Here is a 19,115-nt window from a genome sequence, read left to right as displayed (position 1 = left end):
ATTCATGAATTTCTAGGAACCTATATGGATATGGAAGTATGGATGCACTCCGAAAAGTAACATTTTAGTACAAAGCCCATAGAATATTACTTAGTCCCCATTGATTTCTGTAAATTCAATTCTATCATCAAGCCAAAAAGCTGAACGTTTCAAGACTGTAGGCTCTGTCTACCCCGCTGATAGGATATAGACGTGACTATATGTATGTATGTATGTTTTCTTTAACAGACAACTACGAAAGCCTTCATTACGACACGTAGTTGACCAGTTTTTATTAAATTAAACACTAAAATTGAGCGTCAAGTAATGGAAAAATCCCGCTTATCTGCGTTCCCCCGAGAATTTCGAGAAATACTTTCTTAGCGGATGCCTCCATCATATAAAATATCTGCATGCCAAATTTTAGCCCAATCTGTCCAGTTCGGGTCACCTATACGTTTTATATAGAAATACCTATGCGTTTTAAATAGAAATAATAATAGGGACCGCTCATATATTTATTATATAAGTATCACATGCGTACCTATTTACTCTTTGACTAGGCTTCTTAATATTTTTTGTGTTAAAGTTAATTGTAAGTATTTGTAATCTTTAGATTTGAAACGGCCCCCCAACGCGACGTTTCTTAAATATTATTACCAAATACATTATTAAGGTACCTTATGATTGAGTTTCTTTTATTATTATTTTTACTTTTTAAATATAACTTACATTTGTGTCGGGATTTTAATTTATTTTAATTTAGTTTAATTTCATACTTTATATTGGTCCCTTCTACTTCTAATATTTCTATACGCTAATTAAATTATGTGCCTGTCATGAGAAAGTCGCAAAGTCGAAAGACAACAACTGATGGTCAGTGAAATGAGGTGAGGTAATGATAAAAATTTAAATGGGAAAAAAATGGGCTAGAACTATACATTTATTACATCTTTCATCTTTACATGACTTTACACGGTAAGAAGTTTTAAAAGTGGTCAGTATTCGTCTTCTATGATGGTTTGGTTGTGGATTAGCTATGAAGGAGCAAGACTGGGCGCCGAGTAAAATGCTCGATTTTTCTTAAGAAACTAAAGTTATGAAAACTTTATCAGATTTAAAAACTGGCGATCAAATAAAATATAGTCCCCATCTTAATCCTCTGGATTATGATATAAGTTTGGTTTGTTCTTAACACCATGATGATTCCCTAAAGGCTAGTGCAGCGTGCCGCAGACTGCCAGTATTGACTTAACGTTTTCAGCAATAAATCTCGCAAAAACAGGTGCTTAAATAAAAAATTAGGCAATAGTTCATTACCTACCTCTTGCTGGCACGGTTTCCGATATCATTTTCTGTATTTTCATTGGATTTTTCAGTCTCATCCTGAAACAAAAAGATTTTCTGTATGGTGTCAAAATGCATATTGATCTTTATTAATAACCTGACCAAAATCCATTTTTTTGCTCTACCAATTTTTTGCAGTCTTAAAATTTTATTAGAATGAAAATGTTAGAAGTTTAAAATAAAAGAAGTTGATGCAAGCTAAAGTCAGACAGTGGCCCATCAACTACATATAATAAAAAAAAATTTAACTATTTCCTACAAGTTTTATTACGCATTTCTTTTCATCATTTCTTCATTTTTTGAAAAACAAAAACAGGGAAGAGATTTTTGAGTAGTTAAAAAATAACTTTTGATCAAGATAAACAATTATATCTATCATGAATGAATTTGGAATGGAGATGTTAGTTATATTATTATTATGCAGCTTTCCAGCAGTAAAATAGAAACAAAAAATAAAGGTAAGAACCAAGTTACAGAACTAAATAATTTAATCAACATATGACATGCCCGCATCACATATTTACCCTATTTGATTTAGACTGGCTATGTATAGTCATAAAACTCAAAAGCCATGTTTGGCCAGATGGCTTAAGAGTTTGTCCATTATATTACAATAATACGTAACTTAACATTAACTTTCAAGAAAGTATTGAAATCATGGATTCTGAAAAATTAAAATCTAGCAAACCCAACTACGTACTTTCTTTTTGATATGGAAGGAATAATAGGTACATTTGCCTAAATAGAATAGGTTATGGTTGTAGCCACTGAGGGTAATGTGCCAGCACTGTTATGTGCATGTAATTTGATTGATTTCTTCTTGACTTACTGGTTCTTCTTAATATTATGCCTTTTGATAAATATTATGATAATCCAATGAATAAAATTATTTTTTAGTAATTGGATTATCATATAATTAAAAATTATTAATTAATTTATCTTAATTAATAATTTTTGCACAGCTTCATTGAGGCAACATCACTAATGTCACACCAACTGACAATCATAGCGAAGAAATTTATGAATGATTGATCAAGGGTGACAACAGATGATTAAGGCGCCTAAGGGATACGCGGCAACATATAACACACCACTTTCAACAACACATCATGCACCGGGCATCGTCCCATCCCTGTTAGACCTTATAATTACCTCTTCTCTTGACAATGTTGCCTGTCATGGTCAACTTACTGCTCCGTTTTCACATCACGATCTCCTTTACTTATCATACCTGATTCGTGCCCCTAAGCGTAAGTTACAATACCGAACTGTCTGAAATTTCAAGGGTATTGACGTGGAGGCATTGACTAGGGACTCATTGACCATTGATTGGACCTTAATTTTCAATGACAATAATTAACAAAAATGTTGAAATTCTTAACACCAAGATTCTCACGTTATTTAACAGCCATGCACCATTGCGTCGTGTCAAAGTAAAGCATAAACCTGCCCCTTGGCTAACGTTGGAAATTAAGGAGTGGATGGCACGCAGGGATAAAGCGAAACGGCGATATAAGAGATATCCGTCTGAACGTAATTTGCTATTTTACAAGATGCTTCGCAACCGGTGTAGTCGTTCATGTCGTGACGCCAAGAGACGTTACTTCCACTAATCGCTTGTGAATCGAAGTCCTGCCGAGACGTGGAAATTTTTGAAGTCTGTTGGTGTAAGAAAATCCTCTTCTCCTACTTTCGCTCATTTTAACCTTAATGATCTCAATATTCATTTCTCACAACCCCCCGTTAGTTTAGATCCAAATATTAAATCAGCTACTCTCTCCAAATTATTAAATGTACCCACCCCCACTTATCCTACCTTTGAATTTTCTGCAGTTCTTCAAGATGAGGTTACTAAAGCTATTCAACATATTTCCTCTGATGCAGTGGGAAATGACTTAGTATGCTCCAAGATGATCACTTTACTTTTACCCATATTACTACCAGTACTAGCTCACATCTTTAACTATTCATTTTCATTGGGTATGTTTCCTTTAGCTTGGAAGCGGGCTAATGTTATACCATTGCCAAAAACTTCTAATCCTTCATCCTTCATCCTTCTCTGAGCTTCGTCCTATATCCATTTTACCATACCTCTCTAAAGTTCTTGAACATCTTTCACACAACCAGTTTTCTTCATTTCTCTTGAAAAATAATCTTATTAGCCCATTTCAATCTGGTTTCAGACCTGGACATAGCACAGCCACCGCTCTAATTAATGTAACGGACGACATCCGTTGGGCAATGGAAAATAAGTCACTCACTTTGATTGTGTTACTGGATTTTACTAGTGCATTTAATTCTATTGACTTTGATGTTTTGTTGGGCGTACTGCGGTCAAGTAATATCTCTCCCTCTTCCCTATCATGATTTGATTCATATCTTCGCGATCGATCACTACAAGTCCATGTTGGTGAGTCGGTTTCTGATTGGTGTAAACTTAGTGCTGGTGTTCCTCAGGGCGGTATACTCTCGCCGTTGCTATTTTCAGTATTTATAACATCATTCTCTAAACTACTGACATGCAAATACCATCTTTACGCTGATGATTTACAGCTATATTGTCATTTTAAAGAGAAAGACTCCTTGACAGCAATTGCAGAGATGAATGCAGAACTTGATCGGGTTTCTGAATGGGCAAAGTGTTATGGTCTTTTGGTTAATCCTGTCAAATCTAAGGCTATGATAATTGGTAGTTATTATATGTGTAATCAAATCAACATTTATATATTGCCAAGCCTGTACTATAATGGTTCTTCAATTGAATTCACCAAATCTGCAAGGAACCTTGGTCTTACTATGGATTCAAACGTTAACTGGTCGACCCATATTAAGGAGGTTAGTCGTAAGATCTACTACTCCTTTCATACTCTAAGATGCCTTCAATATTTCTTACCTTTTCAAACAAGGGTCTCTCTCATGCAGAGTCTGATTCTTCCAATTCTGGACTATGCTGATGCGTGCTATCTTGATGCCACAGAGGAGCTACTGGATAAATTGGAACGGTTACAAAAACTTTGTATTCGTTTCATGTTTGGCTTAAGAAAATACGATCATGTTTCCATTTACCGTACTAAGTTGAAATGGCTTCCCATTCGCTTTCGTAGAAATACTCGCATCCTCTGTCTTCTTTTTAATATTTTATTTAATCCCGCCTTTCCTTCCTATCTTAAAGAATGTTTCTCTTTCCGTCATTCGTGTAATTCTCCTTGCAGGTCTCATTTGTGCACCATTCTTACTATTCCTACCCACAAGACTTCCTTCTCTGCTCATGCTGTACGTCTGTGGAATTCCTTACCGCATGATATTCGCGATTCCCAAACTCTTTCTTCGTTTAAACGACGAGTTGAAGATTATTATCTCTCAAAATAGACTTATATTATATATATATTAGTATGTTTATGTAGTTTATTACTGTCATTTATTTAATTGTTCCATGTTTAATTATGTAAGTATTAGCATATATCTTTAGTTAAATGTTATTTATGCACACGCCATACCGCTCCAAAATTCATATCTCCTCTCATGGGTCTACTGGAAGAGATTTCTTTTGAAATAAGTAGCACCTTTGTACTATAATAACTGTATTGAATGCTCCTGTTTATAATTTCGTGTACATAAATAAATAAATAAATAATATTGCTGACCTGCAGGTCACTTGAGTTACAGTTGCACACACCTGCATGCTTTTAGTTATAAGGGTTTTCTTTGTTTTATATCTTCCTAGCAACACACAGGAATAAAATCTGTCCACAGCTTTTCCGGAATTAGCATATGCATTGATTTAAAGTAATAATTAATCACACAGTTTTTATGACTGGCTACTTGGAGAGACAATTTAACTGGAAAGAATATAATCCCATTTGGTTATGTGATAAAAAACAGTGCTACTTAGACACTATACACAGCAAATCATCTACACCCAATTAGATTGCAGTTAATTTCTAGCTTACATGAGCTGCTGTTTGTAATTGCTAATTTGTAGCTACATGATATAATCTAGTGATTTTTTTTATTTCAGCAATATTTAAATTGAGCAACTGTTCTACATGAGCAATGAAACTGCTTCCATACTTAAAAATTTTGATATCACTATTAGTCTGCAATAGACACAGAAGAGAAACAATATGCCCTTTTTATGATTCTAAATATCTTACCGTTTTCTTTGGTGTCTGCACACTCGGAGAACGGCGAATTGTAACTAGGGCCATACCACATTGGCGCTACGGAATCATTATCAAAGAAAAAATACAATCACAAACAACAAGAAATATTGACCTCTTAATCGTTATGCTATATTAAATGTATGTACATATCATATCACTTTATACTGATTTTATCACCTACATGTTACACTTTTGAAGTAAGTTATACACAAGGTGACAAAGAAACAACTTTCCGAAATATGGTCAAAATATATTCGGTCCCTAAATGAAGTAAGCACAATAAAATGAACAAGGAGCGAGAAGGAACAAGGCAAGGGTTGATTTGACTTGACTGGATGGAATTGAATGTTGCCTGAGTATAAATTAATTTCCCCAAAGTTTTGCATACTACAAGATGGGCATTAGGCCATGCTTTTTTTTTCTTCGTTTGATTTCCTAGTCACATTTTTGCGTGATTAAATAAATCTACATACATACCTAAAATCACGCCTCTTTCCCGGAGGGGTAGGCAGAGACTACCTCTTTCCACTTGCCACAATCTCTGCATATTACTGTCATTTAATAAATAAATCTATTATATGGAATAAACATTCAGGAGTAACATAGGGCATTTTCATGCCTGTCGAAACACATACAAAACCATGGTATACGAAATTCAATCAATATTTTTTTAAATTAGTAAAACTAATACATATTTTTGTTAAATATTAAAATTTCATATAGCAAATATATAATGTTCACGAAAAATAATATATGTGGTAATTCGAGGCAGGACAAACACGGTAAGTAAAAAGTACTTTGATTTTTTTTTTATTAAGTTCAAATCGAAGGTTACTTATCGTTGTATGTTCTATTCAAAGACATTATCATTATTGCCACCATTATTTGTAATACTGTTACTGTTTGAAATACTTGGAGCACTGATAAACATCATCATAATCAATAGAATAATCATGACTATGTACGGTCGCGTTCATAATTGCAGTCATAGTTCGCAAATCTTTATAGCTTGCAGTCACCGCTGTCACTCACACATTTACACAAATAACACAATAAACGTTGTTAAGCGTTGGGTAACGCGAGATATCATCAAGAAGAGGGTAGCGTAAAAAGTCTACCGCGCAGCGCTCGTCGTCCGCTAATCAACACAGCGTCACGCGATACAGCAGAGATCCATGGTGGAACAGTACGAAAATAATAGCTTCATACCGACCAGAATATTTGCGGAACAGTTCGATACTTCAGTGGTTAGGTACTGTTCATCGAGTTCTGCACCGTGAATGACTACAACACAGACAGCCATGAAGAAAGCCGTATTTATCCGAAATAAATAAGCAAAAACGTTTATAACTTGCTCGGCAGTATTTGGATTTTGACTGGAAAAAGCTATATTTACGGACGAAAATTCGTTTATGTCTTCGCAACACGGTAGGCGTCATTTATGGCGAAGAAATGCAACTCGGTATGAAGAAATAAATATTGTGCCAATTATGGAGTCTGGACGCATATCTGTAAATATGTGGGGCTGGATGAGTGCTGCTGGCCCTGGGGAACAGGTGTGGATAGCAGGACGCGCTACAGCTGCTCATTATGTGCAAGTGCTGGAAGAAACCATGTTACCAACTGTGCGGTGTATTTATCTGATTGATGATATGCCAACAATATCATTTGTGCAAGACAACTGCCCTGTGCATCGAGTCCATATAGTGCGTGAAAGGTTCTGCCAATTTATATTATAAGTACTAATTACTTGGATAGTATTTTAAGGACAGCTTCAATATCTTTTCTTTATGAAAACGAATAATTAAGCTGTAACCTTAATAACAGGAGATAAGTGGATGATACAATTAGTGTAATATACTGTATGTATAGCTTTATATAATCATCAAAATGTAAATAAAACTATGTATAGGTAAACTGTTTCAATAAAATTTACTAATTTTAATTATTTAATGTTTTATTTTGCTCCCTCTTGTTTAATATTTCTAACTGATTTTCGTGTTTGAAGACACGGGTATTGTAATTTTTAGATATCAGTTAGTTAGTTAGTCAGTCAGTTACTTAGTTCAAATGGCACCTTGAAACATTACAAATTGCCAGTAACACTAAAATAGACAAAAAAAAATCCTTGAATAACTTCGGAATCCAAGTAACGCTAGTAACTAGAACAAGCGAGATTATCTTATATATTTTAGATCTCACTTGCTCACACGAAATAACAAAATTACTACCCAATAACTTTCAAAGGGGAACCACTACCTATGTTAGGGTCGTGTGCAGAAAAACTTTCAACCTTATTGAAATGACATAAGTCTGGCAGTCGCAGGCTTCCCTCTATAGGCAAATCTTATGCAAATAATGAGAAACGACGTTATCTCATTCGACAATTATCGGGCCCAGTTCGGCCATCGTTGATTACCGTCTCTTTCTGTTTTGTTATGTTATATGTCATAGAATAATAAACTGTTTTACTTCGTAATCATTGGTATTAAAGACCGTATTCATTTGATGGAATATTTATTCTTTTTAAATAAGCATGTGTGTGTATCTAGTGGAACCACAGTGCACGCTATTTTAACCCGTATGAATTTTAAAACTATGACTGCAGATATGAACGCGATCGTACAAATCTTTACCTGGTTTTAACGTGCAACATTGTAATGTAATCTAGCAGGAGCATCCACTATTGGCTTGTTTATTATAGAAATAAGAGGTTTATAATCTGTCTCTATAATGACATCGAAACGTCCATAAATATATTCATTTAATCTCTCACATGCAAAAACACATGCATATAGCTCCTTTTCAATATGAGCATACCTTTGCTCAGTTTCTTTTAATGACTTAGAAGCTTTACAAACTGGAATACCATTTTGCATCAAGCAGTCACCCAAACCACTCTTACTAGCATCTACAGATATAACCATCGGTAAATTCATACAATTCTTCAATTATTTAAAACATTGTTCATGCAAATCCTAATTCTCAAATCTCCATTTAGCTTTTTGACAACGGTTATACTTACCTGGTAAACAACCTATTCCTTCAAATACATCATTGTATTCATTTATCCAAATTGGTTCAAATCTTTTTGTAAACTCCTCTACTGACATGATTCGCTGAATGATGTTTAACCTACAACATGCTTTACAACCCTAGACAGGTTTTGACTTCACATGTGCAATGATAAATTCCATTGGATAAATACTTCCTTTATAATCTATATATTTTACATATAGTTTCAAAACTTTCAATTTCGTTCCCAACATATCTTGTTAACTTTATAGTGGTTTCTACTGATTCATTCTTTGGCAAGTTTATTAATGTTAAATAATCATATGGTGATATATTAACATCAGCACCTGTATCTATTTTAAAGTTCACATTTATCGAATTTATTTTTAACGTCCTTAATGTCCAATTTCCATTAGTAAAATTTTTTACCTGCTCACTATTTTCTTTTCTTTTTGCAAAATGGTTCATTCGCATACATTTCAAACATTGTTTTCCATATGCTGGAAATTCATACATACCTTTTATAATTATGACCGCATTTATCACATGTTAATATTATATTATTTTTCGATGTTGAGTCGATGATTTTTCAGTTTTTATAAAAAGTATTTATAATATTACTCACACTTTTTTTAAGGTCGGTTGATGAAGTACATAAATACCATAAGAATAATTTATCGTGATTTGTTTCAGGAATTATATTTAATTATTATTTTTAATGTTTTGTACACTAGATAAACAAGGAGTTAAATAAAGTTTTTGTATGCCGGGAAGCAATGGTGCTGATAAATGGCAACACATAGGAACTCTGTGCGTTTTGTTCATGCAACTATATATTTTTTAGAGGTGTAAAAGTAACGAGAAAAAGCAAACCCGTATGTATTCGTTACTATAAAAATGAGTACTCGTTACTATCGTATCGTTTCGTTACTCGTTACTTTTGATACCTCAGTATAACCCAACGAAACTAATCGATTCGTATGTTGGTGCTTGTCAAGCATCCACTTACCGGTGTGAAATGAACCCATTATACAATAAATGCGAGGAACGACATCGTGCGATTAACGAAATACATTCGAGAGTAACGTTTCGTTACTCGGTACCAGAGCGCACACCCGTTACTCAGTACCGAATACATATAGTTTGTTACAGTTCTAATATTTTTTATATCAGACATTATGCAGTAAGAATAACTTTGTGGTAGCGTTAATGAAATACCTAAAAGAAAATATTGTAATACATTGTTGAGGATTTTCAGTAAATTCAGACAAATGGACAAATTGGGCTATAAAAACATTGTAAAAGTGATGATGATTGGAATCACCCGGAAAGGTTATTACTATGAGATGGAAAGAGAAAAAAACAATTCATTGTGTATCTCTTTCGCGTAAAGGCGTTTGTTTCAATTATTTAATGTAGGTATTGTTTTATGTATTATATGATATATGAATAATTGTAAGGGTTAAGCTTATAAACTTGGGATTCTTCTTTTACACGTTGGGGAAGAAACCTGTCACTATTTGAATTTTAATTCTATCAATAAACCCGCTAACTAGCTGGTCTATCAGTCTGTTCAAGACTGTTGGCTCGATATTGCAATGGAAATACCTAATTTATGAAAATGTTTAGTTTAGTTTTTACCTTTTAGGTACGGAACCCTAAAAATGAACTCCGGTGGCGTCTGATTTTCCTATGGTTTGTTGGATTGTAAAATACGTTTTCCCAAATTTCAGTAATACAACTTCCGACTCAACATCGTTGGGAGCCGCGGTTTCCCAGGCATAACATCTAGCCTGGCGGAAGATCTTATCTTGGTGGTGGTCGAACGGTCTGAACTATCTCTCCCGCTACAGTCTTTAGATCAGTTCTACGCGATGGAAATTTTTAGTGAGGACTGACTTAAATTCAACACTGTAAAAATTATGCTTAGGAATAGCGATTCTTACCGAAAAAGATCAATTTTTTCGCTCCAAAAGATCGATTTTTCGATTAATCGATCTAATATCGCCATCCCTACTAAATAGAGCTGCTGGCGTCGGCTTTATAAATCTGTGGTCGCCTTGGCTTGTATTGTTTATTTGCAATTTTATAATGTTTGTTGCATAATTGCAAATCAATTACTAAACTATCCAGTTATTTCGGAATTTGTTTTCAATTGTATAATAATATTCAAATTTTGAAGCATTTGTGTGAAAATGAAAATGTGAAATAATAAGATCATAATATCATCTAGATTTTTGGGTACTTATTCGTTTAGCCAGTATTTTTACTTCTAAAATTTTCTTGAATAATTTCTATTATGATTTAAGTTCTTACAGTATAACTTGAAGGCAATGTTTTATTATTGCAAACATCGCTTTTGTGTTGATTCAAAATTTGTTATGACATCTTTACATCTTTACAAATATTTATTACGCCAATGTGAAAGATTGCCGCCCGATGCGTGTAAATATTATAAATTTGCTGTTAAACAGGTGTGTTGAACGATCGCATGTTGATGTAAAATGTATTATTTTTGACCTATTATATCTTAATAGATATCACAATTTCAGAGTTTTAAGCAACATAAATTTGAACCAGATCCAGATAGAGTTCAAGAAATTATAAAGAAGAGTTTGGAAGATGCAAAGTGGATTGTTCATAAGGTAAATAAATTGGTATTGTAACTATTTGTTGCTTAGAAAGAATTGCATCTTGATGTTAAATTTATAGTCTTGAAATGCAAGACCTTTTTTTATTATGTAGATTATATTGTATCCTAGTTTGTTAGTTACACTTATGGATGCAACTAAATTTTAAATCATGCCTTTTTCTTAGATAAGGCAGGCAGAGACTGCACTTCATGCAAACTGGTCAGTTTCAGGTACGCTTGACCTGATCTGCAATATTGACTTTTAGAATTTATTACTTCTAAAAGTTGCTTTATTGCTAGGAAAAATCTAAAAATAATTTAGTTGTTGGATTTATCATGGTTTCTTTTTCTTATAAGTATAAAAATATCTGTTTATTTTCAGTACACCCAGAAATAATGGAAATTTTGAAGAACATTTATTTTTATGAAGTAAATAAAAAATTCAATTTTATTTATGATCAACAAATCTTGTAGAAAATATGTTTGGAGAAAAAATAGAGGACTATGAAATACTAGAACATCTAGGTAAAGGTGGATTTGCACATGTTTATAGAGCAAGATGCCGAAGGACAGGCCTTTTTGTTGCCATCAAAATGATTGACAAAGCCCTTATGGCACGCGCAGGTATGATAGGTCGTGTAAGACAGGAGGTCACTATACATTCACGTTTGAAACATCCTGCTATATTGGAGCTTTACACATTTTTTGAAGATGTCCATTATGTTTATTTAGTTTTAGAGCTTGCACATAATGGAGAACTAGCAAAGCACTTTAAGTTAGGAACTCGAGGACTCTCTGAGAAAGCTGCGGCTGATATTTTTAGACAAGTTGTAAGTGGAGTTTTATATCTACATACTTACAATATTATTCATAGAGATTTATCATTGAATAATTTGTTATTGACAAAAGACCTCAATGTAAAAATAGCTGATTTTGGATTAGCAACACAGTTGAATGGTCCAGATGAAAAACATGTAACTATGTGTGGCACCCCAAATTACATTTCGCCAGAAGTAGCTTCAAGAAATTTTCATGGCCTCCCAGCTGACGTATGGGGTTTAGGCTGTATGTTGTACACACTTTTGGTTGGTAGTCCCCCTTTTCATACTCAACATGTGAAAACTACTTTGAACAAAGTTATAAATGCAGATTACAAAATTCCTGATGGGCTCTCCTTACAAGCGCAAGATTTACTCCAAAAGCTTTTATGTAAAGATCCTACCAAAAGAATAACACTGAAAGAGATAATGGAGCATCCTTTTTTAAAAAGCTCCTGTAATGCCAAACAAGATTTGTCTAGAGATTCAGGATTTTTGACAACACTTCATAGCACTCAACATAGCAACAAACAAAAACAAGATGATAAATTGAGACCTGATTTTCTTGGTTTATCCAAAGAAGAAAACGTTGAGAACTTTATTGACAGGAAAGAAGTAAAAACTTCATCATTTAATATATTTACTGGCATACAAGATCTTAACCACTGTTCACAAAGCACAGGCCAAGATAAGATGGGCGTATATTGTGAAAAAGGATCTGCTGAAGTGTTTGATTATAGAAATAAGAAGCAACCTAGTAATAATTATTTACAAAAATTTGACAGTGTTTATAGCAATACACCAATACTAGATAGCTTGAAAAATATGGAGATTAAATGTAATAAATATGTGAACAGCCAATGCCCTAATATGGCAGATGAAAATAAAGAGAATGCACAAAAAACAAGTAATGTCAACTCAAATACTCTTGGTGTACCACCTCTTTGTGCTGAGAGGTTACCAACTATTTCACATAGAACTCGAAATGCTATATTGAAAATAGAACCTTCTGGAGTTATAGTAGAATTCATAAAAAAGAAGGGAAAAGAGAGAGAAGAAAAGATAGTGGAAATATGCAAAATATCTAAAGATGGTATGAAAATCATAATATACACTGTTGAAAATAAAGATAAGGCCAACATGGCCAATTTGGATCATGATCCAAGTCCCGATGAAGTATTTTCTTATCATAACTTACCACAGAAACACTGGAAGAAATATTTGTATGCTTCCCGCTTTGTGGATCTAGTCAAAGCTAAAACCCCTAAAATAACACTTTATTCTCCATTGGCTAAATGTCAGCTGATGGAAAATTGTACAGATATTGATATGTTTTTTTACAATGGTGAAAAAGTTACATTTACATCTACTGAAGGTATCAAAATAATTGATAAAGCCTTAAAAACTTACCATAGTCCTTTACCTGAATTAAAACCATTGTTGGATCATTTTGAGGAATGCTCCAATCGCATAAAAAGAGTGCAAACTGCCCTATCGTGCATACCGGATGAATGTTTCCCATTAATTATTGGTAAAAGGCCAGTGTCTTCAGTGAGTGACATATCATCTCCATACAGTGGGTCAGTTGGCACAAATTACAATACCCCTGGATTTAATATAGGATCATTTCATCGTACAACAGCAAGTTCTAGTCAAACTCATAGCGAATATAAAATTAATTAATACAGCGTTATTTCTGTGCCTCACTAAAAATACCAATCTTAGATACAAGAAAGACAAGAAGAAAAGCATACAAAATTTCATCAAGATCAAATTATTAACTGTGCAATGCGAAATAACAATGCTAAAGGAAACTGATGATTTTTGGCTTAACACAGGTGGACTCTAGTGGATAATAATTGATATACTAACATAAAGATGCCTTCAGCCTTGCTTTGTATGTACTTAGTTATAACAATGTTGAAAACGTACTTTAAAATTAATTTGGTATTAATATATTTATAGATATACATTTTTTTTCATTTACAATTTTAAGGTATATTATTATTAACTGAGTTCTTACTAAAAGAAGTAACAAGAACGTTCACAGATAGTAATAGTTGGAGAGCTAGTGAACCCTCCGAGTAACGGTCTTCCTGTAAGGCTAGAAATTTGTAGAGTGATGTGTTGATTCATAGCATATCATCAATTGGATAAATACACCGCACAGTTGGTAACATGGTTTCTTCCAGCACTTGCACATAATGAGCAGCTGTAGCGCGTCCTGCTATCCACACCTGTTCCCCAGGTCCAGCAGCACTCATCCAGCCCCACATATTTACAGATATGTGTCCAGATTCCATATTTGGCACAATATTTTTTTCTTCATACCGAGTTGCATTTCTTCGCCATAAATGAAGCCTACCGTGTTGTGATGATATAAACGAAGTTTTCATCCGTAAATATCGCTTTTTTCCAGTCAAAATCCAAATACTGCCGAGCAAATTCGAACGTTTTTGCTTATTTATTTCGGATAAATAAGGCTTTCTTGCTGGCTGTCTGTGGTGTAGTCCCTCACGGTGCAAACTCGACGAACAGTAACCACTGATGTGTCGAACTGTTCCGCAAATATTCTAATCGGTATGAAGCCATTATTTTCGTACTGTTCCACCATGGATCTCCGCTGTGTGGCGTGTCGCTGTGTTGTTTAGCGGATGACGGCCGCTGCGCGGTTGACTTTTTACACTACCCTCTTCTTGATGGCGCGTTACCCAACGCTTCACCGCTTGTTGTTTATTGTGTTATTTATGTGAATGTGTGAGTGATAGCAGCGGTGCAAGCCATAAAGTTTTGCAAACTATGTCTGCAATTATGAACGCGACCGTCTATATGTGGTTTAATATATCATTTAGAAGAAATGTGTAAAATGACAGGTGGTTCTGAACAGTATAAGACCTTGACAGGCGAGGGGAAAGATGCTAAGAGCGTGCGAGTAAGAGGCGTAACGTAAATGCACGTAGTGCAAGTGAGACCGTTTGTCTAATAAAAAGGGTCGTATACCTGCTTTCGTTCAAGATAGATCCTGCCTCACGTACGCGGACCCGGCGTGGTACGCGTACTGCTCTGAGACCAACAAGAAGAGACCATGGCCTAAGAGAACCAAAGTCTCAGAACAGTCGTCGGGGCCTCGCGTTACGTGAGGAACTCGACGATCCTCTGGGACTTGGAAGTTGGAGAACCTGGACTCATTCGTGGCCCGACTAGCCACGAAGATGTTCAAGAGGGCGGACGCGTCATCCTACAGCCACCTGCGCGGCATCGCACCGCTCCACGCCCGCCCTCCGGACCGCCAGGTCAATCCCTCCCCTCACTGCCTTGCGGCAGACTACGTCGCACATTGACGACGCCGCCGCCGATGGGAACTTCCAGAAAATCGTGAAAACCCAGGCCGCCACGGCCGCCCCATCGACCTGCCTACAGTTGTAGGCAGCGCAGAACACCACTGAAGAAGGCCAAAAGCCCTGACCAATCTGCTCCGACTCTCCATCCAGGGGAGTATGGGAAGACCCGAAGTCGTTTCGTTCAAAAATTTGTCAGTTGTGGCAACGATTTTCATTTGTGTAGACGTAGTCCACTGTAGGGCTACGAATTACTACGCTGCATATTTTGAGCGGTTTTGAAGATTCGATTTGAATCTTGATCATACAGACAGACAGACAAAAAATGTAAAAAAAATCTATCCGTTTCAGTCAAAATATTACTCGTAAATGTACAGACAAAAAATATTTATCGTTTTATTATATGTAGTATTTTGATTTTCAGTTTTTTTAAATAAAATACTCAAACACAAAAAAAATATTTTTTATAAAAAAAAAATATTTTTAATAAAAAAAAAATATTTTTAATAAAAAAAAATATCTTGTTTATGTTCGGGCTCGAACTTGGAGCGCCAACTTCACAGTCTCATGCGCCAACCACTGGACGATCGAGGCCGTTGCGGTGGCGTCGAAATTAAAGTAGACTACATACATACCTACATATGGTCACGTCTATATCCCTTGCGGGGTAGACAGAGCCAACAGGCTTGAAAAGACTGACCCAAATAGCTGAACGTGGCCAACATCAGCTATATTGGCTTAATGATAGAATTGAGATTCAAATAGTAATAGGTTGCTCGCCCATCGCCTAAAAATAATCCCAAGTTTGTAATCATATCCCTTAGTCGCCTTTTACGACATCCATGGGAAAGAGATGGAGTGGTCCTATTCTTTTTTGTATTAGTACCGGGAACCACGCGGTACTAAAGTAGACAAACAAACCAAAAATCTTTTTACGTGAGAATTACGCATGTTATGTGCGGCAAAAGCTTTGTATTTTGTATGTTTTACTCTTATGGTGCAATAAAGAGTTTTATCTATCTATCTATCAAAACCAGAATATTATCAAACTTATTTTCACTTTTATTTATATGTTATTATGCTGTCGTACAATGATAAATGACTTTGAATTTTAAATTCCGTAACTTATTTGCAGGCAAACTCATGCCTTGAGTTCATTCAAATTTCGATAACTTTTTTTTTAGTGAACCGATTTTTATAAAACAAACTTTAAATGTTCTTCTGATTTAAAACAAAGCAATTGGTGAAAGTTTGAAGTAAATCGGTTTAGTGCTTTCGAAGATAATCGTGATCATACATACAGACAGACAGACAGTCAAGAATTAAAAAAAAAATTTTTGCTTCCTTTTCAATTCAGGAATCACAATTTGAAAAGAGTAGAATTATTAGAATTATTATTAGAATTGTTTTTTGATTGCATAATTATTATGATGAGTATTAAGATAATCGAGTTCACTCATTTTAGATCATAGTTATTATTCAATGTAATAAATGAAATGTATTGCATTTAGTTCTAATTACAGTGAAAGTTAAGAATCTAAAGTCTGTTTGTTATTTGTTTAACACAAAACTGATCCCGTATTTCAGCAGTGCAATTAACAGTGTTCCTCTATCCATTTCAGTCAAAAATACTCGTACTAAATGTACAGACAAAATATTTTTACTGTTTTATTATATGTACAATATAATTGTTTTTGTTTTTCACAGTCAACTAAAACTTACTACGCTTTTATTAGCTTGGGTTGTATGTATGTATGTATGTAACGGAATCTTTGAGCTTAATTTTCACTGGTTTCTAAACGTCTGATCAACTTGGAACTTTGCACAGGTATCAAGGACCGATGACAATGCAATATTTTGATAAGAGTTTCTCATTATCCTTATTAAAACTACCATTTAATTTACTCTTGATTAATAAACTAATTTTTAGATCCTTCGTATGAGAGTAAGAGAGACAGAGATAGCACCAGTGCCAGTAATCTCCATATAAGAAACCAAGAAGTTCTGACGTATAAGGAGTCCAAAAAGAGATGTAATATATTTCCATATAATGTTACTATTAACCTGAGGCTTTTTTATTTCATCGCATCGCTCCATTTAGAATTACCGTTAGAAACAATAGTAGAATATTTTAAAACAATAAAAAATATATAAGTAATAAAACAAAAGTAATAAATGAAAATTGAACAACTAAATTTATAAAATAATACAAGAATAAAGTTACTACCTACAGAACTGCTATATTTAATACGTATTTAACATAGTAATGCAATTCTTGAATTAACATTAGGTATCTTTTGCCTATTTATAATAGCAACACTGTAATACTCGTTTGGAAAATGAGTGGCAGTTTATTTATGTCAAATAAGTTATGCAGTAAGTTTTGAATTCGATTCGAACACCTGTAAACTTTCTTTCTGTTTTTTTAATACCGGTGCCTGTGTATTTACCTATTTGCACTTTGTTTTGTGCTGATAACTTGTCGTTATTTGGAGTTTCGAATCTTACGTTGAGTCGAGCTTTGTTCTTCCGGATATTCGTGTGATTTTATCATCTGAGATTGGACTCTGACTGTGTTCACTGTGTTGTGCAGATATTTTGAGATAGGACTCCTGTAAAAAGTATCTGATTATTTGAGATAGGAGTCCCAAGTTTGTGTTTGTTTTTGTGAAAGACAGATTTTACAACAAAAGTGCCACGATGTCTTCAGATAAACATTGTTGCGTTCCTGGTTGTAAAGGCAGTGGAGGTATGTTTGAAATATTTTTGTTCCTGTATCAATCTGCCTCTTAATCTTGTGGTTTGATTCCTGGCAAGGCCACAATCGAAAATTATTATGTTTGCTGGATAGTCAAATATATTATTAACAGTGATTTATCACTATAAAATTCTTTTCAACTGGGTTGACAATCATCATACATACATATAATCACGTCTATATCCCTTGCGGGGTAGACAGAGCCAACAGTCTTGTAAAGACTGATAGGCCACGTTCAGCTATTTGGCTTTAAGATAGAATTGAGATTCAAATAGTGACAGGTTGCAAGCCCATCGCCTAAAAAAGAATCATGATGATGAGAATATTATGAGATTTAATCCAATCAGGCCACATATAACTTTAAGAAAGTTAGTTGTGAAAACCTCCGGCGATGGGCGCATGGTTGCGAAAGTCTTTTCTAGTAATCTTACTAGAAAAGACTTTCGCACTTTTTCACTTTTTTTTCACTTCACTTTTTCCAAAAAATAATTGTATAAAAAAACTAAAAAACTACGCGTTTTATTGCTAATCGAACTAAAAAATAGAAAATAAAAAAGCGTGGGGTGCATTTTACTTCATTTTCATAACTCTCTTGTCATAAATATATGCTAATAGAATGATTTTAATATTTACTACATCAGGCACCCCATGCTTTTTACTCAGATTTAAATTGTTTTGTTTATAAATTTAATTTTGTTATAATTTTAATCGGAGGTAATTGACTATAACTGATTGTTGGACTTGCTACTACTGTTTTATAATTCCTTTGTCATTAATTTTTATTTTCTATTTTTTAGTTTGATTAGCAATAAAAGCGTAGTTTTTTTTTAACTATTATTTATTTTTTCGGATCATTTGTTGTAGTTCACTAAAATGTTATTCGGATCATTCCGACATTCACGTTTAAAGGGTTAATATATAAATTATATCAATAAGTAAGAGATAAATAATATAAATTGTTTGTTGTATTTATATTCTTTTGAATCCTCGAGATTTCGTTTTTTTTTTTTTTTTTTATTTATTTATTTATTACACAATAATCATAATGAAACTTTCATGTTATTT

The 19,115-nt window shown here is 34.1% G+C and overlaps 2 protein-coding genes across 6 annotated transcripts in view; one reads left to right on the top strand and one right to left on the bottom strand.

Moving 5' to 3' along the window:
- The window catches only part of LOC106139045 (protein phosphatase Slingshot), a 40,059-nt gene that overhangs the window by 13,494 nt on the left and 7,450 nt on the right, over window positions 1-19,115 (bottom strand). The window contains exons 1-2 of one of the 5 annotated variants that reach the window (XM_060944493.1): window positions 5,481-5,831; window positions 1,304-1,365 (exon numbers count right to left, since the gene is read on the bottom strand). In XM_060944493.1, the coding sequence (XP_060800476.1) occupies window positions 1,304-1,365; window positions 5,481-5,534 (116 nt within the window). In that variant the 5' untranslated portion in view covers window positions 5,535-5,831. Of the gene's footprint in view, window positions 1-1,299; window positions 1,366-2,478; window positions 4,911-5,480; window positions 5,832-19,115 lie in introns of those variants that run through there. The other 4 variants (XM_060944495.1, XM_060944496.1, XM_060944494.1 and 1 more) reach the window with 4 other exon arrangements.
- On the top strand, window positions 10,519-13,924 carry LOC106139123 (serine/threonine-protein kinase PLK4). Its single transcript, XM_013340498.2, has 3 exons — window positions 10,519-10,978; window positions 11,057-11,149; window positions 11,519-13,924. The coding sequence occupies exon 3, from the start codon at window positions 11,616-11,618 to the stop codon at window positions 13,635-13,637; it is 2,022 nt and encodes a 673-aa protein (XP_013195952.1). The 5' UTR covers window positions 10,519-10,978; window positions 11,057-11,149; window positions 11,519-11,615; the 3' UTR covers window positions 13,638-13,924.

This window comes from Amyelois transitella, chromosome 5 (assembly GCF_032362555.1).
Source record: "Amyelois transitella isolate CPQ chromosome 5, ilAmyTran1.1, whole genome shotgun sequence".
NCBI classification, from domain to species: domain Eukaryota; kingdom Metazoa; phylum Arthropoda; class Insecta; order Lepidoptera; family Pyralidae; genus Amyelois; species Amyelois transitella.
Note: the sequence above shows the minus strand (reverse complement) of the source record. Positions and strands in the feature narration are given on the sequence as shown.

Excerpts from the sequence above, each read along its gene's own strand:
- LOC106139123 (XM_013340498.2), top strand. The coding sequence starts at position 11,616 with ATGTTTGGAGAAAAAATAGAGGACTATGAAATACTAGAACATCTAGGT.